General features: G+C 34.8%; 1 protein-coding gene across 3 annotated transcripts; it reads left to right on the top strand.

The window, feature by feature from the left end:
- The first annotated feature begins 4 nt into the window (after positions 1-4).
- LARP7 (La ribonucleoprotein 7, transcriptional regulator) lies at positions 5-19,890 on the top strand. 3 transcript variants are annotated; one of them, XM_064481521.1, is made up of 14 exons: positions 5-155; positions 5,978-6,181; positions 6,684-6,784; positions 6,857-6,940; positions 7,061-7,225; positions 7,304-7,397; positions 7,482-7,832; positions 7,911-8,055; positions 9,711-9,862; positions 10,641-10,759; positions 13,798-13,957; positions 14,190-14,281; positions 17,688-17,791; positions 18,420-19,890. In XM_064481521.1, exons 2-13 carry the CDS (start codon positions 5,980-5,982, stop codon positions 17,766-17,768), a joined length of 1,746 nt encoding a protein of 581 aa, XP_064337591.1. In that variant the 5' UTR covers positions 5-155; positions 5,978-5,979; the 3' UTR covers positions 17,769-17,791; positions 18,420-19,890. The 3 variants fall into 3 exon arrangements, with proteins under 3 accessions (XP_064337591.1, XP_031323279.1, XP_010979398.1); XM_031467419.2 differs by lacking the exon at positions 18,420-19,890 and having other exon boundaries at positions 7,485-7,832; positions 17,688-17,907; XM_010981096.3 differs by lacking the exon at positions 18,420-19,890 and having other exon boundaries at positions 17,688-17,907.
- Positions 19,891-23,763: the final 3,873 nt, after the last annotated feature.

Below are 23,763 nucleotides of genomic sequence, written 5' to 3'. Positions count from 1 at the left end.
ACGGACGCACAGCCTCTGGGCCTTCCTTTCCAAGGCGTATCGGAGAGGGGTGTCGCTCATCCTATGACGCGGAAACAAAGACGACTATAAGGATCAGGAGACGGGAAGCACTGAAGGACGCAGTCTCTGGCCCTGTATTTTGGGAATTGAACGGAGTAAGTTCCAAGTGGACTGTACGGTCGCCCAGGTTGGGTGAGGTCTAAATTCCTCTCAGTCCTTTTTCATGTAGTCCATTCTATCATCTATCGTCCCTCTCACCCCGTCCCCTCCCACGAACCCATCAGTTCGCTGGTCCTGGTTCTCTGTGCGCAAGCGCAAAAGTCCTCTGGCAGCCCTTGTAGTTCCAATTGTCAGTGATTGGGGGCGCGTGTTGTCAGGTATTGGAAGATTTGGGGCCGGTCCCGCTTTTGGCGGCTTCCGCGTGGAAGGACGGGTACAGAGAGGGGCACTAGTCAAAGGGGAAAATGCTTTACTTGGGAAATTTTTGAGTTTTGGTGGCCAAAGGATAGCTTATGTGAGGATTTGTATTTTAAATTTAAGTCATTTTCTTTTTTCAGGACTTTAGTCCTTGTCATTCACAGAGTTGAAAATTCAGTTATGGGAGGAAGCTAGCGAAAAATAAGCGTTAAATACCGTATACTGAATGCGTTAATAGACCTACTTAAGGGAAAACGGATGGGGAGGCAGTTGATGAGGGGAGATGTGATAGTGGAAAGCTACAGAGAGTAAGATGCCTTTTAACCTGGGTTTTGAAAATTGAATAGGCGTTTATAAGGCAGGTAAGACGAGAAGACTCACTTAAAGCAAAGGCGCAGAGACAGGAAAGTGGGTACCGCAGAATAGTCAACTGTGACTGGAACAATGGTTCTTAACCCTTTGGGAACACCATTTCCTTTTAAAACATGAAAAGCTATGGATGAAACTCCAGGAAAATGCATGCACATGTTAAAACATTTTGCTATAATTTTTTTTTTTTGAAAAATTGTGAAAGACGTTGAAATGGCCAAGAAAAAATATCTACTGGATGTCTTACCTAGCTTACTCTCCCAGGTTATCTCAGACTTCCACTGTCTTGAGCTATTTTACAATTGTGGAAGTTGTAGAAAACAATAATAATGGAAACTAATCTTGCAATTATTGCCCAGATTGTGATTGCATCTATTAACAAATTTATTTCAACATTCCTGATTGCTTGTATTTGTGTGTGTCTAGTTTTTGAATTCTTCTTTGAACTGGTTTCTAACGCTTAACTAGTTCCCTGGTTAATTGCTTAAATTAAAATCTCCGACGTGTTCATTTTATATTTGTACAAAAGTCATGGTTTTATCTTTCCTTAAAATTTATCTTTTAAAAATTTCATAGAATTCACAAGAATTCTTAAAACTCACCCCAAATTCCATGGGCTTCAGGTTAAGAATTCCTGAGTCAGAACACAGACTGCATGGTGACAGGTTGCAGGAGATTTTACTAAAAGATGGTCAATGTGGTAGTCAAACATACCTGAACTTACTTACCCAGCTAGCTTTAGACAAGCCACTTAACCTTTGAGCCTTTGTTAAAAGAAACAACCTAGAAGGATTTTGAGGATTTAAAACAATGTATGTAAAGTAACTGGCATTGTTACACAGTAACTTTTATTTTTTGTTTAAAGCTCCTGAAGCCAGTGGTTCATTTAACAATTTAAAAAAAAAAAAAACAGATATTATGTTACAAAAAAGGTGCTAAGGAATTTCTAACGTTGAAAGTTTTGACATCAGAGTCACAAAATTTTGTGTTTTAGACAGGTTACACAGCTTATGTGAAGGATGGATGATTCTAGAACAGTTTATAAACTAGGTTTCCATATTATAGTGACTGTAGTTGTGGAAAACACTGGATAGAGATAAGAGTCATTCCAAAGTTTGAAATGATAGGACTTAATGACAGATTGGTAAATGATAAAATGATAAATAATAATGGTTATGTATTATTGAGTGTGTGCTATATAACAGGAATGAAAATTGTTTTATATACATTATTTTGATTAATTCTTAAAACAATTCTATTATGTGGGTATAATTTCTGTTCGTATTTTATAGACCATGGAAAGATGAGGTAACTTGTTCAAAATCCATACAGCTAGTAAATAGCTTGATTCGTTAACTAAGTGGAATATGTCAGCCTTGATAAAATGAGGATGATGAGTAGAACAGACATGGGTAGGAAAGATAATGAGTTTGATTTGGAGCGTATGGATTGACAACACACGTTTATTCTCATGGGACACTGAGAAAGTAAACCTTGAAGATCAAAATTGTAACAAAAGTACTGCCATATAACTTCCTGATTTTCCTCAAGCATTGTGTAGGGAAGCAAATTTGTACCATGGCTTGTTATTTGCTGCTTAATCCATATCTTACTCTAAAATGATTATCTACAGAATATATTTTTAAGATCAAAAATTGCAGAAAAGTGATTATTCAAACTCGACAAGGTGTTCTGAACTTAATTCTCCAACCCACAGAAAATCCTTAGAAGAAAAGAAGGAGAGTATCTGAGATATGAGAATGATGGGAAACGTCTGACATCTGGGAGACTTGGGACTTTCTGTGCAGTTCTGTCCACTATTTCCTTAAATAGTGGCTTTAACAGTGAAAGAATTAAAGAGCTGGTAGTCTGCCCTTTATAATTTGTAGTTTTTCCAGAAGGGAAGGGTAGCAGTGGATCCTGCTGTAGTGACAGTCATAGCCTACATTTGTAGTTTGTAATTCTGTAGTCCTACCCCTTTACAAAATAACTTGAAATGCTTAACACTTTACAGTTTATTAGATCCTTTTAGATATATTATGTAACTATTCAATAAATGCTGAAGTTGTGGTCACCCTGAAGTCCTACCTTCATAGTGTTTATATTCTAGTGGGGCAGACAAGAAAACTGTATTTCCAGGTGGGATAAGAGGACACAAGTATAGGAAGTGGGGGACTGAGAGGGCAGGGAGGGTTAAGGTTGACCGGGAGGGAATTTTATTTTTATTTATTTATTTGGGGTGGGTAATTAGGTTTATTTTTTATTTTATTTTATTTAGTTTTTTGATGGAGATACTGGGAATTTAACTCAGGACCTCATGCATGCTAAGCATGTGCTCTACCACTTGAGCTGTACCCTACCCCCAACTCCGTGGGTGAAAGAGAAAGCCTAATTTTGAGAAAGTAGCATTTGTAGAGACCTGACTGAACAGAAAGTAATCCCTACAGGTGTGGCAGGCAGGCTAGAGAGCAGCAAGACCAAAAGCCTTGAGATGGAAATGGCCTTAGCATGTTTAAGGAACAGAAGGATGGTGTGCTGTGGTTGGAATGAGCACTCTGGAAGAAACTGTGAGTGATGAAGTTAGAGCAAGAGCCCCAGGCCAGATCGAATAGGGCCTATTGGCCATAGTAAGGATTTTGGATTTTATTCTCAGTATAATAAGAAAACCATGGAGGGTTTTGTTCAAGAGATGGACATGATTTTAGCTGCACATTTGAATGATCATTCTGGCTGTTATCTGGAGAACTGATGATAGTGGAAGAGGAGTAGAAGCAGGCAAATGTTAGGATGCCTTTGCATAAGTTCAGGCAAGGCACCGTGGTAGCTTGCAACTGGTGGTTGCGATGGAAGAAATAACAAGTATTCACATTCAGGATATATTTTGTAAAGGTAGAGTTGACCAAAATGCTAATGAATTGGCTGTGGGGTGTAAGGAAAGAAGAATTAAGGAGGATTTCATTATTTTTTACCCTGCCAACAATTTTGTCACTGGTGTTTTCTGAGATGGGGAAAACTAGACAAAAAATAGGTTTGTTAAAACTTGAGAGTTCAATTTTTGCCATTTAAGTTTAAGATATACTTTTTTTTTTCCTAAGGGGAAGAGGTAACTAGGTTTATTTAAGCTTGAGATATACTTTAGATAAACAAGTGAAGGCATCAAATGGGTAGTTGAATGTTGGAATGGGTAGCTAAATGGGAAAGGTTAGGGCTGGAGAATATTATCAGCATAGAGCCAGGGAGCTTAGAGCCAGAGACCCTCAGAAAGGATGCCTGTTCACGTAAGAAGGGAACCCAGGAGAGAGAAAAAAAGGGAGCCCAGGACTGAATTCAGCCCTAGGCAGTAGGTAAAGGGAGAGCAGAGTGGGAGGGTCCAGAAAAGGGAACGGAGAAGGAAGAAAACTCTCCAGGAAGCCAAATGAGGAAAATGTTCATTGAGGGAGTTACCCTGTGAATGGTGCTCAGAGGTCAAGCAGACAGTGGAGGTCAAGCAGACAGTGGAGATCATTGTTTTCATTTTCATTAGCATGATGGGAAGTGAGAGTGTGAGGTGTGGAATGTGGTTATGTAGCACTAAATCACACCTGATTGTTTTTAATAATTAATTCTGACAAGTACCTCCATCTTATGAGTTATGCTGGCATCATCTAAATACCTCATGACTTGTATATTTTTAAAATTGGTGCTTGGTTGATTGACAAAAGCCTGTTTCTAAAATGCCAAAATATTCTGTTAATTTTGGTGAGAATTCATGTTTAGTTGGAGATTTGAAATGTATTTAGTGGCTTTGTACCCTCTTAATGGATGTCACCTTGAAACACATTATTCTGTTTCTGTCTGCAGCCGATTCTCGCTGACAGACTTAGGAGACACAAATAGGCTTTAATCTAATATTTTCACTGAATTTTTAAGAGTACGAAGCAGAAGATACAGTGAGGACAGAATCTCCATCTGATCTGGAGGCCCAGCCCCAGCAATTAACCCAAACCTACTACTTTTTTCACCCTTTATCTGCAAGACATGTATGGCTTCCACAGATAAAGGCAAAGGTGTTTTGGGTCACCTTAATATGTAAAAGCTTTAGCCCCTTTTGCCCACCAACCTATTATGTCATTCTGGTCACAGGCCTAAAGGCCTGCATACCAACTTATAGCAGCTCCATCCCCAGTGCCTCAGAGGAGACAGATAAAACTCTCTCCACTTGGCTTAACTGTTTCTAAGAAAACCATGTTATAGAAGACAGAGGTTTATCCTTAGGCAAGCCTGCACTGCATTATCATCCCAGGCCTGAGGTTAAGGTTCCCTCGTATACATTTTTGTGTATGTATCTTTAGTGATTCAGTTAAGATGACACAATTCATTCAACAAATCTTTTGAGTAGATACGTATCAGGGACTAGGGATGCATCACTAAGCAAAACGGACAAAAATCTGATTTCATCAGTCTTATTTTCTAGGAAGGATAAAGAATAAACATATTTTATAGTAATCTTAGAAGGTTAAGTGCAATGCAGAAAAATAAGGCAGGGGAGATAAGAGTTATCTGTCTAGAAATGATTTTAAGACTTCAGCAAGCAAGGGAGCAAGCGATGTTGTTATCTAGGGGTTCAAAAGCCCTCAGTTGAGTTTGCCAGCCGAGTTTTACCCACAGCTAGAAGACCAGTATGGCTAGAGCTGAGGGAGCATGCAAAGTAACTTGAACAAGGAGATTGAGAATTGCTGTCCAAGAAATAAACACGGACAGGAAGTTCATCTTAAAAAGATAGTTTCTGTTTACTAGTGGTCAGCTGCAGAACATTTTAAAAAAGAATCAACTTTATTTTTATTTCATTGGAGGTTTTATTTTAAAATATGAATAACTTTGTGATTTGGTGAAATCTCTTCCTTAATTTTATACCTTGACTTACAGGTGTAGCTTGGTGAGATATAAATGTAGACAAATTATGCCAAAATAATCTGACCCTGCAGTTTTAAGACATTAAGACAAGTTGTAAGTTATGAAAAGTTAAAAAGTAAAAAGCAAAAGGCCAAATGAGAACTGAATGATTAAAAAGAGGCCAATGAAAGTTTCCTTGGCTGATTAGCAAAAATCTCTCTGGCAGCCAAACTTGAGTCTGCTTACTTCAAACAAGGGCCAATTTTTTTATATTACTAATTATCTGCAGTGTTTTAATATTTACTTTTCCTGTTGACAGCAATGGAAACTGAAAGTGGAAATCAAGAAAAGGCAATGGAAGAGGAAAGCACCGAAAAGAAAAAGGAAGTAGAAAAAAAAAAAAGGTCTCGAGTTAAACAGGTGCTTGCAGATATTGCTAAACAAGTGGACTTCTGGTTTGGAGATGCAAATCTTCACAAGGATAGGTTTCTTCGAGAGCAGATAGAAAAATCTAGAGATGGGTGTAAGTTTGCTTTAGTTTATAATGGAACCAATTTTAAAGGTTGTTACTACTTATTTATCTACTTCGTGTTAATTCCATGTGTATGCAGTGCATGATATATACACAAATTACAGTGCAATGCAGTTATACAGTGTATTTTTATAATGTAATGTGTATAATTTTGCCTAATAAACTAAGTGTAGCTCACTTCTTAAAATTGAACTCTAGCAATTTAAAAGCAGTTTTTCCCCAAATCATTCAAAAGATACACTTTAATAAAATGTTTACCATGTATATTTGAGAATGGGTAGGCATGTGCAGAATTCAGACATTTTAACTAGCCTGAATCCCAAAACACCTTTGACTAGTTGGGAGTTGTGTGTCAAATTTGTCTTAAGATTTAATTAAAATGAATTTAATTACATTAACTTATAGCCATGACTGCACTTAGAGGTGCAGATTGAATTCTTCCCACATAACTCTTATCCTGGTTTAACTTTATTCACTTTTATATTTCCATTAGATGTCGATATATCACTTCTCGTGTCATTCAACAAAATGAAAAAATTGACCACTGATGGAAAGTTAATAGCCAGAGCACTGAAAAGTTCAGCTGTTGTAGAGGTAAGAATTGTTACAAATTATTTTATTACAATATTGTATTAGTGTATTAACCTTATATATCCCGTTTTAAAGCTGGATTTAGAAGGCACCAGAATCAGGAGAAAAAAGCCTCTGGGTGAAAGACCAAAGGATGAAGATGAGCGAACCGTATATGTGGTAAGACTTTTCTGGAAAAGCTCAGAACTGTCATCCCCGAACAGAAACATTTAATATTTAATATTCAAGAAAAAATTTATTCATCTTCTGAGTTAAGCTTTAATATTTTATTCATCATAGGAGTTACTTCCCAAAAATGTTAATCACAGCTGGATTGAAAGAGTATTTGGGAAATGTGGCAATGTTGTTTATATAAGTATACCACATTATAAGTCTACTGGAGATCCAAAAGGATTTGCCTTTGTGGAATTTGAAACAAAAGAACAAGCAGCAAAAGCTATTGAGGTAGGTCCAGAACCTAGAAGAAAAAGAAAAATTACCAAGTGTTTAAATAGTAACACAATTTTGCCTGTTTCATTTCAGTTTCTTAATAACCCACCAGAAGAAGCACCAAGGAAACCTGGTATATTTCCTAAGACAGTAAAAAATAAGCCCATTCCTGCCCTTAGAGTAGCCGGTGAGTTATTTATTATTACTATTTAACTAGTCGTAGTTGAAATAAATTGATAATAAAGTAAATAAGATGATAAAATTGTTACAGAAGAAAAGAAAAAGAAAAAGAAGAAGAAAGGCCGAGTCAAGAAGGAAGACACCCAGACCAAAGAGTCAGATATGGACACAAGCAAGGAAAGTGTCTGCAAAGTAAAAAGATCCAGGACCACATCTGAGGGCTCTGAAGTAGAGACTACTGAACCCCAAAAGCCACCCTCAAAGAAAAGGAAAAAACGGGAAAGAGCTGAAGTCTCGAGCTTACCTTCAGTCAAAACAGGGAAGAGGAAGCGAAGCAGCTCTGAAGATGCAGATTGCCTAGCTCCCAAATCAAAAGTTAAAAAAATGGCTCCAAAAGACAACATTAAAAAAGAAGCTTCAGAAGTTTGCAAAGAAAGCAAAGGTATTTCTAACTTTAAGGGTAGGATTAGATAAACTTATTTTCTTAAGTGCTAATTTCTAAACTTGTTATTTAATTTAGAATTAGAAGTCTCTACTGAGGAGGAAAAGGATACTGGAGACATAAAAGACGGATCCCTCTTAAAAGCAAAAAGGAAGCATAAGAAAAAACATAAAGAGAGGCATAAGATGGGAGAAGAGGTTATACCATTAAGAGTACTATCAAAGTAAGTCAACGGTACAAATTATATTGCTGGCAATTGACACACTCCATCACCATTGCTAAAGTGCAATTCCAGTTTGTATTGAACAGAGTTGCATATTAGCAACAGTAATGGTTTGTAGCCACGATCTGCGAACAAAGTTGGTATACCACAGTTTGAGGGTTAAAAAGAAACCACCGCACTAAAACATGGAAGCACTTATTTTTCTATAAAGTCACAGCAAGTGCCTCCATGTTAAAGTAGAGGGTGTTCCTTAACAGATTTCAGTATACCATAGACCAGCAGTTGCATTAAGTACTCAGGAAGTTTTCTTGAAGTTAAAATGTAAAAGGAAGACTTACCATCACTAAAACATGGAAGCACTTACTTCTTTGTTTTCAAAGCAAGTACATCCACGTTTAAGTGGTGGGGAGCCCAGTCTCGGAAAAACTTGAAACCATGCATACTTTTTGACCTGTAAATTTAAAAAGTAATCTGAGATCAAAATTAATGTGTTGTTTTGGAGACACCTCCACTGAAACATGGAAGCACTTACTTTTGTTTTACACAGCAGGTACCCCCATGTTAAAGCAAAGAGGATCCCCTTGGCCTCTATAAATTAAAGATTGCCATTTGCATTTGGAAGCATAATTTGGATTCACTTCTACTAAAACATGGAAGCACTTACTAATTTAAAAATCACAGAAAGTACTTCCACGTTAAAGTTAAAGGGAGTCCATCTACTGAAGGGGAGAGAAATAAGTAAAAGAAAGTAAATCGCGTACCTTTTAGAAGAAAGTTTTCTTAACCTTCTGAGTTATAATTTTCAAAGGATCTAGTTCTCCTCTTGAAGGGTAAAAGGAAAGGACTTTGGGCACTTCTATTTATACTATTCTTAACTCCTGAATTCCTTTTGCCTTTTTATCTCAGAGAATCATTACAAGAGCCCTTTGTTATTCTAATGTATCAGCTCTCAGGGAATGTATGGTCCTGGGTGGGTCTGGATACTTTTTTTTTTTTTTTTGAAGTATACAGATGTCAATGTTAACCGCTAAAACCATTACCACAGATATCCTCCTCCTCTTTTTAAAAAAAAAAAATCCTCTATCTGCTTGTTTGATGGCAGAGATTAGGGCTAACAATGAGTGCTCCTGCAGAGCCTGGAGAGGCATTGTGTTTCTATCTGGGGGAGCTCTAGCTGTTTGAAGAAACATCTACATGTTAAATGTAGGTAAATAAATAAATTGCTTCCATGGGGTGTTTTTTTCTTCTTAGAAAATCCTTTTGATTCAAGTAAATGTTAAGGAATGTTATCTCTCAAATTGGAAGCAGTTTAACAAATAATCTTTAAATTTTCTCATTTTTCCCCAGAGTTAACTGACTTTTCTAGTAAATGTTACTAGTTAATTAATTCAACACTTATTTTCATAAACTCAAATATTTGAAACATACCAAGAATTGAACTGGCTGATAGAAAACATTTAATCTGAATGTTGGGGCAAAGTGAACTCCTGTTTGCTGGCTTGCCAGATGGACTTAGACCTCGGGAAATAATTTGCCTGTAAGTGTTTAAAGAAAGACAGACTGGGAAGAGGAATGATTGTAAGTCACTGTGAATGTGTATATATTTAAATATTTACTTTTAATGGTCTGTTGTCACTATTTTTTTTTCATTACAGGAGCGAATGGATGGATTTGAAAAAAGAGTATTTAGCGCTGCAAAAAGCCAGCATGGCTTCTTTAAAAAAGACAATATCCCAAATAAAATCAGAGTCAGAAATGGAAAGAGACAATGGAGTACCTAATAAATCAGGAATGAAAAATGAAAAAAGTAAACATCACTATGATAGTTTTTGTAGCATTATGTTGTATTTATATACTAAAATACTCTTTGTGAGTTACTATTGAATAAAATTTAGTTTTGAAAACTTGATTATACAATGGTTATTAGTACAGTTACTGATTTGTGAAGATGTTCAGATGTGTGATTTATTCTTAATATAAGAATACTTGGCTCATTTTAAACAGAATTTTAATCACGTAAATTTTCTCTACACTTTTCATTATTAATCAGATTTAGTAGTGAATACCCAGTTTATGAATTGAGCAGGTTTGTGAAAACAAAGATAGGTAATTTGTCATCTGTCATTTTATTCCTTGGTGTTAACCACAAACAGGAACAAATTAAAACAAGATTCTCATGAAATACTAGATATTAGGATAAATTTTAAATTCCTGTAAATTGAAAATATAAGTAATTTATATAAAATGTTCTCTATATAATATATTATCCTATGCCTGTTTAGTTCTTTATTGAGTAAAGCACTTTGTTACTTGTTTCAGTGAAAGGGGGCACTTGTTTTTTAAGGTTTTACAAGTGCTCTTCTAATGATAGGAGTTTGTACCTACAATAGTAAAAGTTTTTATATTTTACTTCATTATAATCTACAGGAAGTAGTGTGACTTACAACGTAATAACTTTGTGAGTCCATTTAATTATTTAAATCAGCCTGAGAAACTATTACTGTTTTTCTAAAGTGAGCCTACAAAGTGTTAAATTATTAAGTATAAGAGATTAATTTCTAATCTTTTTCTTTTCAAATCACCAGCAAACAGTGAAGACAGTTGTCCCCAGGAGAAGGTTAATGCAGCAGGACCACAGTTTGTGAGTGGTGTGATTGTGAAGATCATTAGTACTGAGCCTCTACCTGGCAGGAAACAAGTCAGGGTAATGCTTTTGAATCCCCAGGGTAGTTGCCTCTCTCCTCTTAAAAATTCCCCCATGTAAAAATGTTTTGAATATGGAGAACAAGCAAATCAAATTAGAATTTCGTTTTCCAGTGGTAAACTACTTACTGCATTCGATTCCACAATAACCCTTAAGTTTGACTTGAAGAAAATTCTACAGATGAAAGTTCCTCCCTGGATCAAATTTACAGTGCATAGTTTAATCCTTCGGTAGGAAAACTGCAGTTTGTGCTTACTTTTGTTGGTACCCCAGTGGTGGTTGTATAGTTGCATGAGGAAACCATACTATAGTCATTATGACTAAAAGAGTAGATAAAGTAAAATGCTTTCCCAGTATTCATTTTTTGGGGGGAACTTTTTCTGTTTTCGGAAAAATCCAGAGAAACTGGATTTTAGGAAAATACAAAGTGCTTTTTTAAAAAATCTTTTTGAAAGATTGAATCAACATTAGAGTTGGTCTGGAATTATTTTTAAAATAAAATTTTAATCAACTGGTGTTGTCTGGTTTGGGACAAACTAGAGAATTTGTAATTTGTTTTCATTAGAGCTTTTAACTTTCAGTAGATTCCTAAAAGATTTTGTGACTTAAAAACAGAACTAATTTGGAATAAAAGAGATAATATGCGTATTTTTCACTTACCATGGGTTTAGTTTATTTTTGTGAGTTAATGAATCCTCCTGGGAACTGAATTTTTTTCCTGAAAGAAATGCAGGTTTTCGGGGGGGAAAAAAGAGCCTTTTTAACTTTTATTTTTTAATTTTTTTTTTGCTATTTTCATGCTGATTATTGAAAATTTTTGAAGCAACTGTAGAAAAGTGTAAAGAAAAAATTTGCCAGTATGTACAAATAAATCTATAGTTCTACACAATTTACACTTCAAATTACTACACATACTATTCTAGTCTTTTTTCCACTTTATTTAATCTTCTATAGCCTTTTGTACAGAAATTTCTTATTCACATATTCCTTTATGGAGGAATACCCTATTTTATTTATGCTTAAACCTTATTACCCATTTAGATGAGACATTTTCTTTTTAACTCTGTGATATGTTCTATAACATGGCAGGCGTATTTAAAATTCTTACACTGACATTCAGCGCCATCTAGTATGTTGTTTTGACTTTGCATAGACTCATACCAGTCACATTTTTAACTTGCATAACCATTAAGGTTGCTCACTGTAATCATCTGTAGGTACTCTATCTGAAACCTTGTAGCTGTCACTAACACATAAATTTAGATTCTCATTATGATATTCATGAAGATTTTGGTCAATCCCAAATTGATATTAACAGCTTGCATTTCAGATTTTGATAGCAATATAGAATTTCAGGTAAGAAGTATAGAAAATTGAAGATGTAAATGCTGCTGTGGTTAGTCAGATTGCAAAAGATTTAACAGAAAAATTACTCAAAGTTTGTTATTTGAAATGACTGACATAGGCCTAATTATATTTATCAAAGAGCTTTTATTGTCTAAATGGTAATTAAGTCAATTACAAGTTCTTCATTTATGATCACCAGAATTTTAAATAACTGCATTAAGCAAGTTAGTAGTTACTTACATTTTGCTGGAACAAAAACTGAGCTAAGATGGTTACTGCTGTCTGTGACTTGCCCATGTGATTACCAGGTTAATTTGTCATTCTAAGAGGGTTTTAAATCCAGAGATTATCCTGGCATTATAATGGATATTTAGTAAATATCTTTTGAATTGTAGTAACCTAATCTGTCTGATGAATCAATTATAAAATTAGTACCAATGAAAATATTCAAATATCATCACTTCATACCTTCTTTTTCTTGCTTTGTGCCTAAATTTAATACTAATTAACTAGATAGAGAACTGGGAAGACTTGGTAAGTATATTTCTCTCCAGGTCTCTTAATTATTTTTTCATGAAATTAGCATACATTTATTACATGCCTGTGCCTATTTTGTGATAGGCAATGTTCTTATTGCTAGAATGAGTTAAGACTCAGTCCCTAGCTTCTACAGATGCACAGGTTTTTACTACTTCATCTTTCTTATTAACTAATAAACTTTTCTTATGAAATAACATTTCCAGGTATTGATCAGTTGTTTCTATAATTCAGACTTAAAAATCCAGCATGTAAAAGTAATCTAAATTAGATGTGTCTCGAAATTTTGGGTTAAAAAGTAAAGGGAATCAGGTGGGTAAGATCCTTTTTTTTTTTTCCCAATTGTGACTCTCCACTTACTTCTTTAGTTATATGAATGGAAGTTGATGAATTAAGAATTAGTGTAACATTCCTGCATAATTACATTGCATAGACTGTAAAACCCGCTGTGAAAAAAAAAAGACTAAGAATGCAGGAATCTTGTTAATTGGCCCTCACAGCAGGCATTATAGGTAGAACTTTTCCTTGCTGTATGACTCATCTTGTTTAGAAGAAGTTGCTTAGGTATTTTATCAGAGAGTAAAAGCTCTTGAGCTATATTCCTATAGACTACTCAGGAACCCAAGATCTTGTAGGTTCCATGAAATTTTTTCAGTGAATAGTTATTAAAAGTTTACATGTATTTTAAGTCATAAGTCCTTTTGTACAGGTGAGTGGAAACATACTTCTTCCTTAATTCCGCTTGGGTTTTGTTTGTTTGTGTTTTTAATTTTGCTCTTTATTCTAACTACACCCAGGCTTGGAAGCCCTCTTCTAGATTTGAGGGTTGGAGGGAAGTATTTGTACATTCTGCTTTTTTTCTTAAGCAGTCAGTTTTCACATTCCAGTTAAGATTTTAAAGATGCTGTTGAATGAAAGAAACTTGTTAGAATTGATGTTAAACTGGTTCTCAACGTTGTCTCAACGTTGTCTAATTTTTAAGGGCATTTGTATGTATTTTAGGGGAAATGTTTGATGTAGGATAGTTACTTCTCATTCTAAATGGCATATGGCTCAATAATATAATACATTCTAATAGAATCATTGGAATAATTTTAGAATTATAATGAGACATTTTTATTATTTATTTTATATCTTTCTAAACTCTAATGCAGGATACTTTGGCAGCAATCTCAGAAGTTGTTTATGTTGATTTGCTGGAAGGAGACACAGAATGCCATGCTAGATTTAAAACTCCCAAGGATGCTCAAGCAGTAATAAATGCATATATGGAAATAAAAAAGAAACACTGCTGGAAATTGGAGATTCTTTCTGGTAAAACTCCATCGAGTCTTCTTATTTAACAATTCTTATTGTGGGGTGATTGTATTATAATTTGTGAGTTTGGCTAATGAAACTAGAATTTTTTTCATATTCTAATATGTATAAAGTAGCACTAAATATAGTCAGAGACAACTATTCTGGTTCTGTTATTGATAATATAAATCCTTGAATATGTTTCTTCATCTGTATGCTTATGTTCAGTGATCTGTATCTGTTTTTTAAGGTGATCATGAACAGAGATACTGGCAGAAGATTTTGGTAGATAGGCAGGCCAAACTTAATCAGCCGCGTGAAAAGAAAAGAGGTACTGAGAAGGTAATCAATTCATATTTTTTTTATTTCTCTAGATTTTGAAATACAAGAAGTTAGAATTATTTTCCACAGAAGGGTACATAATTTTAAATTTACTTTTTTTTTTTAACTAGTGATGTAATTTAAATCTCTGACTGCTCTGTTTTATAGCTTGGTGGTAAATGATTATTTAAAGATTGTCTTAATGGTGAAAACACAATGTATTTTGACTGCGTTTTTTGGGGGGTATGAGCCTCCACAGATAAGATTGAGAGACTATGCATAACATTCCCTAAGGCAATGATAAGCTTTATTCCTTTTTCTCTGTAATAGCCAACAAGTGATATAAACAAGCTTAAATAAGTACATAAAAAATTTAATGCAAGCCTCTCAGTAATTTTATTTTAAATGATGCTAAGTAATTTATCAGATAATTATCATTGCTAGTGAGCTGTCTACTTTATTTTTTTAAAACAAAGTATTACACTTAAAAAAGTTAATACATCTTAAAGTGCTTAGAACAAAATAGGGCACATAATAACTAATATTACTACTATCAGGTTTTAAATGTAATAACTAATATTACTGTTATCAGTTTTTAAATGTAATTATAAACATCAAAAAATCTAAAAAGATGTATGTACATCCTTTTGTGATTGGTTAGCACTTAAAAGGTTATACTGCCTGTGTTCTAGGTTTGTTGATTTGGAGTCCTATTTATAAAATTCTTTTTTCTTAAACTTAAAAATCAAGGTTTTTTCCATCTGCCTTGTATTGCCTAGGATCCATTGGAATTTAAAATGATTTGGGAGGTGTCCTACTGTTCTTTGTTAATTCTGTTTCCTTGAATGCAGACTGTATTTGCTGAGATGAGGGGGCCTTCTTCCTTCCTTAGGACTCTTTCAGGTCTATGAGGTGTTAATTTCAAAGCCTGCTTGGAATTATTTAAATGTTAAAATCATTAGTCCAGAGCTCACAACTGAAATTGAAATCACTTTGTTAAATAATACTTATCCTAATTGGTGTGAAATTTCATTTAAATTGTGTATATTTTTAAGAGACTAGAAATCAGTAATTTTGTTTTTTTGAAAGATTCCATCTCCATAAATTAAATTTTGGGCAAGGAAGTAAGGGGATTTTATAATTTGGGTTGAAACACAATGAGTAGTAGTAGTAGTAGTTCTGTCATTGAGTTCTTTTCCTCATCTCATTTACCTGTTACACTGTGCGGCGTGTCATTGGAATGATTTTTTTTGATAAACAGAAGTATCAGAAAGTATAGAATCCTGGCTGAAGCTATGGAAGTAACTAGTTTGCTCTTCCTATGAAATGAAAAAAGGGTACCACACAAAGTAGCTTCTCAGCAGAGAGGGATTTAGACTATAATTAGTTTACTTTCTTGTTAAATTCATTTAATTAATATTTTTGGTACCTGTTTGTGTTAGCCACCATTCTAGGAACTGAGAATATAGCCGTGTGTAACAAAGTCCCCTGCTTTCATGAGGCTTACAGTTAATATAGGTCAGATGATAAGTGCTGTGTAGAAAAATCAAATTAAGAGTATTATGGTTATGTATTAGATGAGGTTGTCTGGGAAGTTCTCTCTGCGAAGATGACATTAGAGCAGACCTTAGGGAAGTGAGCAAGCAAGCCAGGGGAGTTTCAGTGCACAGCTTTCCAGTCAGGGGCAACAGAGGCCTTGAAGGGAGATTGTTGGACTAGGAGGTGGTGTAGCTGGAGTACTGAAAGCAAGTATGTTAGTAAATGGAAATTAAGTATTTAGAAAAAAATTAGCAGCCAAAGGTATGACATAAATACCTCACTGACATTCCAGCCCACATTTCCACAGTAGTATTGTATTTGGTCCATAACTGAGTGAAAGAAAAAGCACTAATAAAAAAATCCGGTTCTTAATTTTCACATTGTAGAAGAGGATACTGGGGACAATTTCCTAAGCTCTGGTCATTTTATACAGAATTAAAAGACACAGGAGTTAGTAAAGAAAATTTTTATTTTCTGTGTATGATAGTTTTACACAAAAAAATCAAGTACAGATAAGTTAAATTGAGACCTTTGACGAAAGATCAGTAAGATGAAGGAAAGATTGGCCAAGAGGGGTCTCATTCATCCTTACTAGACCAAATCTTTGTGTCTTATCACTTTGAGCATGTTGGTAAAATTAGATAACAGCTACTGGGACACAGTGAGGCTTTTCTCATTTCTCTTTAGCTTTTAAAGCATATTTGAACTTTTTGTTGTTTTCATCAAAATGGGCTTTCCTCTGTAAAGTACTCATGTCTGATATTCATCAGGTAAAGGTAGAATTCATAAAATTTGTGAATAACACATGAGTGTGACAGAGTTTTAAATATTTACATTTTTATTCACCTTACTGATGAATAGGCTTTTAATTTAATCTAAAAGTGACTTCCTGCTGGTGGCCACTTATCACCAATTTAAAGAAGCTATTTTAATTAATACTCATTAGAATCTGTGTTTTTTAGAGAATAAGATTTTCATTTCTTCCAAAGCTAACTAAGAAACTTTAAGTTTGTCTATTAAGAAAGCTTTTGGAATATTTAGACATTTTAAATGGTCATCTTCTGCATTCCACATAATTTCACTTCCTTTCTTTAAAATTTTCAAGTATTTATATAAGGGTGTACAAACAATAAGTGGTCTTTATAGCAGATCCTTATTTGAAATATTTTTCAAGTTTGTAAGCAATTTGTAAACAAACCTTTGCGTAGCACTCAGCCCAAAATATGCTGTCTCATTCAAATAATATATGAATACTCAAGCACAATATAATTACTAAAGACCACAAATCATTTAAGAAATATCATGATAATTAATACTCAATACCAAAGGGATATGGGACAACTAACAAATATTGGTCCTTAACTCTCCTCAAATGTCAAAAAAAAAATTACCAACATAGAATGGTCATTTTTTTTTTTTTTTGAGTAAAGGTAGATTTATTTAGAGAGATACATACTGCATAGAGTGTAGGCTGTTTCAAAAGGCAAGAGAAAGACCACGAGGTGTGGGGGATGGGTGCTCAGATTAGAGTAAAAGTAGGCACACACTCTATAGACAGAGTGCAGGCTGTCTCCAAAAACGTGGGAGCAAAAGGGCGACTGGAATGGTCTGTTTTAATTGAAAATTTTTTAGTAATCTGGAACTGAAGTGAGAGGATTTTAGGTAATTCAAAGATTTAATATCTGTTATACTTAATAAGTTGTAACCTACATAGTTGTCTCTGTAACTGATTTGACCTAAGCTTAGTTACTTCATTTGTCTGCCTCTTCCCCATTTTAAAAAATGTTATTTAAACTAACAATTATGAGATTTTTTTCTGGTCATAATTACCGTTTTGTTTTTAGGTATGCAATGGATTCATTCTAATTTCTGATTTCTTTTTCTGTAGTTAATCACCAAAGCTGAAAAAATTAGACTCGCAAAGACTCAACAAGCAAGCAAACACATTAGATTTTCTGAATATGATTGAAAAAGTTTTGTTCACCACTTAAGGTTTCACTGAATGCTTGAACTATTCTTAGAAAATCAATTTTTTTAATGTTAGTAATGCATAGTGAATGTTTTTCTAAAACCTACATTTAATTAAAAGAAATACTTTTGTTCCTTAACTTCTAAATAAGACTTTTTTCTAGAGACAAGTGCATTATATATCACAGTTTTTCATTAAACATTGTATTTGTTGAAATTATCTGATATAAATCAGCCTGAAAGTGATTTAGAAAATACGTGTTTTGAATATTATTATTAATTTTGTTGCTTTTATATTACAAAAATAATAAAGTATTTGCAAAAATAACATTACTACATAAATAGTTCAGGAAGAAAATGTTTAATGGAGAACTATCACTGTACTTATTATTTGGTAGCTTTATTTTTCCATTGTAGATATCTTGGTTATCTTTTCATGTTGATTTATGCAGAAGACTTATGTGTGATATTTCATTCTGTTTATTGCACCTTGCCTATCTGAGCTTCCATTGAACAGTCCATATGAACTGTTTCCATTTAAAATGTTGTTTTAAAAGTATGGAGTTTGTTTTCAAATGGCTGCTACGAACACAGGAAAAAAAAAATCTAGAAATCAGCCTTAGGCATAACTGAAGTCTGTCATTTTATTCAGGAATATCACAGAGTGGCAGAAAGCCTTCCCAGAACTGAACCTCCAGGGCGTGTACGTGACTGGCATCTTAATCTCTCATCAGGATATCAAGAAGGTACTCGACAGCCATGGGGTTCATCTTCTTGGCTACAAACCCGTCCCTAGTTCTGTCAGCTTTGTCCAGCAGTTGGAACATCATTTGACTGTCCCTTTATGCACTGTAGGAAGCAAACAATCAAGAATCTATTTGCTTCTATGGGCCAGAGCTTTGAGGAGATTGGCTACATCACTGGTTGGGGTGGCAGCAACTTACTACTACCAAAAATAGGTATCCTGGCAAGTTGCCACTGACATACTAGTTTTTTTCTCTCCATAAAGGAAAGCTAGCATACACACTCACGGAGGAAAAGAATGATCAATACATAGTTGCTAAACCCTATTAGGAGGATTCTGAGGAAATATGCTCCAGTTGATCCAGAATAATCAAAAGAGGGCGTATGTTTCAAGAATTCAGTGAATTTCAAGGAGAATTGTCATAAGGTGACTTTGGAGAGGTTATCTAGTAAAATTTCAGAAATTCTCCCCTTGGCAATCTATAGAACAAGATAAGCACTCATTCAACAAGTTATCTGTGTTAGACACTGTTGTAGTACCTGGAAGACATGAGTGAAGCACATCAGGGATCATTCTCTACAGGAGAGAGAGACAAACAAAAGTAAGTAAAAAAATTACACAATTTGTTAGATAAATCCTAGGGACAATCAAAAAAAGGTGGTGGAGGAGAAAACCCCATTTATTAATCTATGTATTCTTACTTAATCAAGGGAATGCTTATTTATTTACCCCTGCTACATATCAGAGCTGAAAACTATAGACATTAGAGATACCAAGAAAAGGTAAGGGCTCCTGCCCTTGAGGAATTTACCACTTTGGGGAAGACAGGCAAGTCAACATAAAATTGCAGTACAATGCAAGTGACTTGACAAGTTAAACCAGATGATATGAGATGGGTTCCTGACATCATAATTCTGCATGACCTTTCAAGATCCCTAACCTTTCACCCTCTGGGTAAGTGTATTCCTTCCATTATCCAATAGTTAGCACATAGTAATTGCTTACCAAATATTTGTTTAATTGAGCTAAATTGAACAGTGTGCTTGAGGATGGTCCCCAAGGTCATGTGTTGATTTAGTTGTATAAATGATATTTTCATTTCAAGTTGCTGATTCTCAATATTCACATTCCTTTTTTTTTAAAGTACCTACTTCGGACCTGCCAGTGTGCATGCATATCAGTGGAGTTTGCTTCCTTTAACTGCAACACTTAATTTTATATAAGCACCTTGCTCAATATCACTTTCACGTATGCTGTACACCAGAGATTGACACAACATTATAAACTGACTATACTTCAATAAACATGTGTGTGTGTGTGTATATATATGTATACATGAATGAATGTATACATATACAATGAATAAACAAATGCCAAAGCAATGAAAAAAAATCACTTTCACAAGGAAAACCTCATCTCAATGAAGTAGGTACCATTGTTATCACTACTTTAAAAATGAAGAAACTGAAGCACTTGCCCAAGGTCATAATAGTTAGCTAGTTTAGGAATTAAACTCAGTTCTCTTACTGTAAAGATCACGCATTTAATGATTAGGACACCTCCCTTTCTCCTAACCAGTCCCTGCTTCCTTCCTTTCTGCCTTCCTTACTTCCGTCTTTCCAACCAATGCTTTGCACCTCACAGTAGAGATGCACTGCAGTTTATATAACTGTGTTTCTGCTGGACTTGCAGTTGTCTGCTCTATTTTACTACTAAAAGCAATGCTGCAGTGAACATCATATCCTCCACCTTTGTTGATGTGTGTGTGTCTGCAGAACAGATTTCTGAAATAGCAATTCTGGGGCAGATACATTTTATATAGCGTGTCTGAAAGAGTCCAAAAATGCTGTAGAAATTTTTACTGCCAACAACAATTAGTACATTCCTCTAAATTCAACCTCTTACCTTTCAACTTGGTTTAAAGGACAGTTGTTGTATAGGTATTTTATATTTTTATAAGGCTGTATCTTTTAATCTGCTTTTAACAGAAAATCATTTCCTAGTCTGAAACCTGTGAATCCTATCTGTACTTCACTTCTTGTTTTTTTATGTCTGGAAGATTGAGATTTAAGCAGAGATCTTTCTTGAGTTATCATGAGTGAGTCTGTTCTTTGCAGCCAAATATAACCTTAATTAATACCATTTAAAAAAAAATCACATCTTTTTAAATGCCTTAAGAAGCTTATAGAAAAGCAATTGGAGTGAAAAACTAGGAAAGAGTCAACATGATCACTTGTACTTAGTCCCCACTTGTCTGTTGACTTTCTTAATGATACTGCACAAATAAGACTGCCTTATTCATACACAAGTCGTGCCCTGGCATCATCATTTGCATAGATTACAATATGAATGGTGTTCTTGGATTTGTGCAGTGCACAATCTGCACACCATACATGGCAGCTCAGTACACAAGGATGTTTAGCTTTTTGTATTTTGTATTTGAGAGAATTCTTCCACTACTGAAGGAAACAAAACAAACTAACATTCTTATAAATCCTTACAAGTAGTCCAGGTCTGTGATGATCCAAACCTGGAGGTATGATTTGTATTATAGACCAGATCATCATCTAAGTAGAGACTTCAGGAACAGGAATTAGAATAGGGATATCTAAATGTGGTCTGTCTCCCAGAGATTTTCATCCATTATAGGACAGTGCTTTTCATGATTAATCATTCTGTAGCAATACTTAAAGCCATAATTATAACTACTTCAAGGTTATGGAATATAGTTTCAAGTTACTGGAAGGCTTTAGATTTGCTTTATCTTGACTGAGCAGGTCTTGGTCTAAGAAAAGTGTTTTTGTTTTTAATCCTACAAACCAATGAGTAAAAGTTACACAACTTAATAGAAAAATAGGTGAGGAAGGGGAAGTATAAATGGCCAATAACCTAATAAACAGACCTATAAACTCATTAGTAACCAAAAAATGCAAATGAAAATAAAATGAGGTGCCCTGCCATTTTATGGGTCAATTAGATTAATGAAAATAAAAAAGATTAGTATTATCCAGTGTGGTCAGGAGTAGGGTAAAGGAGTAACATAATACAGTGTTTTGTGAATTCATAGAACTTTACCACTATGCACCTGGAATCCACAGTAGTATTTACAGTAATAGCTTATGCTGATGAACAGTTACTAAAAGAATCGACTGACAATATCAACATGCTTATATCCCTACAATGGGCTTAGCTGATGCCAGGAAAAGAAAAGGCTATTTCATGCCTTGAATCCATTTGATAAGCCTCTTGCTTTGTTATCTTTTCACTGGAATAGATCTAGATTTGTATTTCCATGAGTTTCTAGTGGCATGAATAAATAAAAATTATCAGGAGTTGGGGTAGGATATAGCTCAGTGGTAGAGTGCATGCTTAACATGTGTGAGGTCCTAGGTTCAATCCCCAGGACCTCTATTTAAAAATAAATAAATAAATAAACGTAATTACCCCTTCCCCATCAGGATTTAAGGAGTTTTTATTTTCCTGTATTTGAAGAACATTTCGTGGAATTAATGAAGTAACCTTTCAAACACACACCTGCCTAATCCTTATTTTAATATAAAATGATATGTACCAAAATATGATGGACATTTAAAAATTAAACTTCATGTCTTGTAGGGTAACTAGTGAATTCATTATTCAAGTAATAAATTACATTTTGAACTGAATGAGTTTGGAAAAGAATAATGTGCATCTTACAGTACTTTACCTAAAGTATTACAAAATCCATTATTTCTATTGCAGTGTAAATCACAGCTCACAAACTAAAATGTGCAAGAAATAGAACTTTATTTTCCTATATTTCAACTGTATTTCAAGTCCCACATCCCACAAAGTTTCATAATCTCAATCACTTTAGTGTTCTGTCCTTTTCTCTTAGTGTTGAGTCAAAATTCTGGAGGCTTATAGAATACCAAGTTGAGGAGACCCATTTGTCTCCAGAAATATATCTGAGAATGCCACTGTCCCAATTATGACATCCCAAGTCTTGAATTTACTCCAGGTGCATAGGTATTCCTGTATCCCTGGCCCATGTAGTTCTCATGCTACTTCTTGGCCATGAGTAGGACAGAAGAATAACTCCAGAGCTTTTGTGCAGTAATGGAACTTGCCCGGCTCATGAAGTGAACACTCAGTGATGCTGATACTCTTCTCTTCACCTTTCAATCAGAGTAAGGACCCAGCAACGTATTTACAGAATAAATGCGAGAACAAATGAGAAAGAAATTACATTATTTGCGATTTTTTTTGGTTGTAAGAAACAGAAATTGACTCCATTACATTAAGCAAAGGAAACGTTATTGTAAGAATACAGGGGAGGTACATGAAATCTGAGGAAGAAATAGGTGAATAATAAAGCCTCAAGAAGTGCAGGCAGTCTGGACAGTCAGAGTTTTTAGAGAGGCTGCTTTACGTCGCTGTGCAGTTGACTCAAGCAATGCTGTGTGGGCTCGTGGACTCTCACTTCAAAATTTCCAGTTCCCAGGAGGCAGCCTGACGGACCAAGTCTGAGTCAAATGCATACTTAGACTGGTCAGTTGTGGCCAGAGGAATAGATTTTCTGAATACTAACTCTAGGACTACGGGTTTGGAAGTATTTCTTAAAGAGGACAAAAGTTGTTAGCGGAACATTCCCTCCACTAATTCTTTTATAGTAGAGTTGAAAGAACAGCACATATAAAAATACTAAATTTGGAACTTGCCTGGCATGTTTGGGACATAGCGAAGAATCTCAGCAGCTGAAGAAGGTTGGGAAAAAGTAGGAAAAGATAAAGAATGGGATAGGTTGATAAGGATCAGTCTATAGAAATGTTCTGAATGTCAGACTTGGGGGTTTGCCCTGGAGGCAATTGAAGATTCTAAACAAGGGAAAGATATCATGAAATATCAGTCTAACAGAACCATCAATATGTCAACTCTTTGAAGTGAGGAAGGAAAAACCAGGTATCAGTGAAACACGATTTGAAAACGACTAGAAATCTCAGACATGAAAAAATGGAGTTCAGTGAAAATGGAAAGCATATTATGAATGCAAGTCCTAGGTCCAAGGAAAAGCTTACAATCCTTGGTGATATAAATGTTGATGGAAGTGGAAGAGCCAAAGCCTGAGATTTTAGGCTGGATGGCAGAGCATAGCAATTGATTTAAAAAAAAAAAAAAAAGGTAAGATGAGAGTTGATTTTTAAGACATAGACTGGTAGGGTGGAGGTATGATTGTTAGGTTTTTAATATGTGCTATTTGGGGGTGAAATTC

Source organism: Camelus dromedarius, chromosome 1 (genome assembly GCF_036321535.1).
Source record: "Camelus dromedarius isolate mCamDro1 chromosome 1, mCamDro1.pat, whole genome shotgun sequence".
Classification (NCBI taxonomy): Eukaryota; Metazoa; Chordata; class Mammalia; order Artiodactyla; family Camelidae; genus Camelus; species Camelus dromedarius.
This window is presented reverse-complemented; position numbering and strand designations above follow the sequence as displayed.

Coding starts and splice junctions, on each gene's coding strand:
- LARP7 (XM_064481521.1), top strand. CDS start 5,980: ATGGAAACTGAAAGTGGAAATCAAGAAAAGGCAATGGAAGAGGAAAGC. Junction 6,941..7,060: donor ATGAGCGAACCGTATATGTG/GTAAGACTTTTC, acceptor TATTCATCATAG/GAGTTACTTCCCAAAAATGT. Junction 9,863..10,640: donor AGGAATGAAAAATGAAAAAA/GTAAACATCACT, acceptor TCAAATCACCAG/CAAACAGTGAAGACAGTTGT.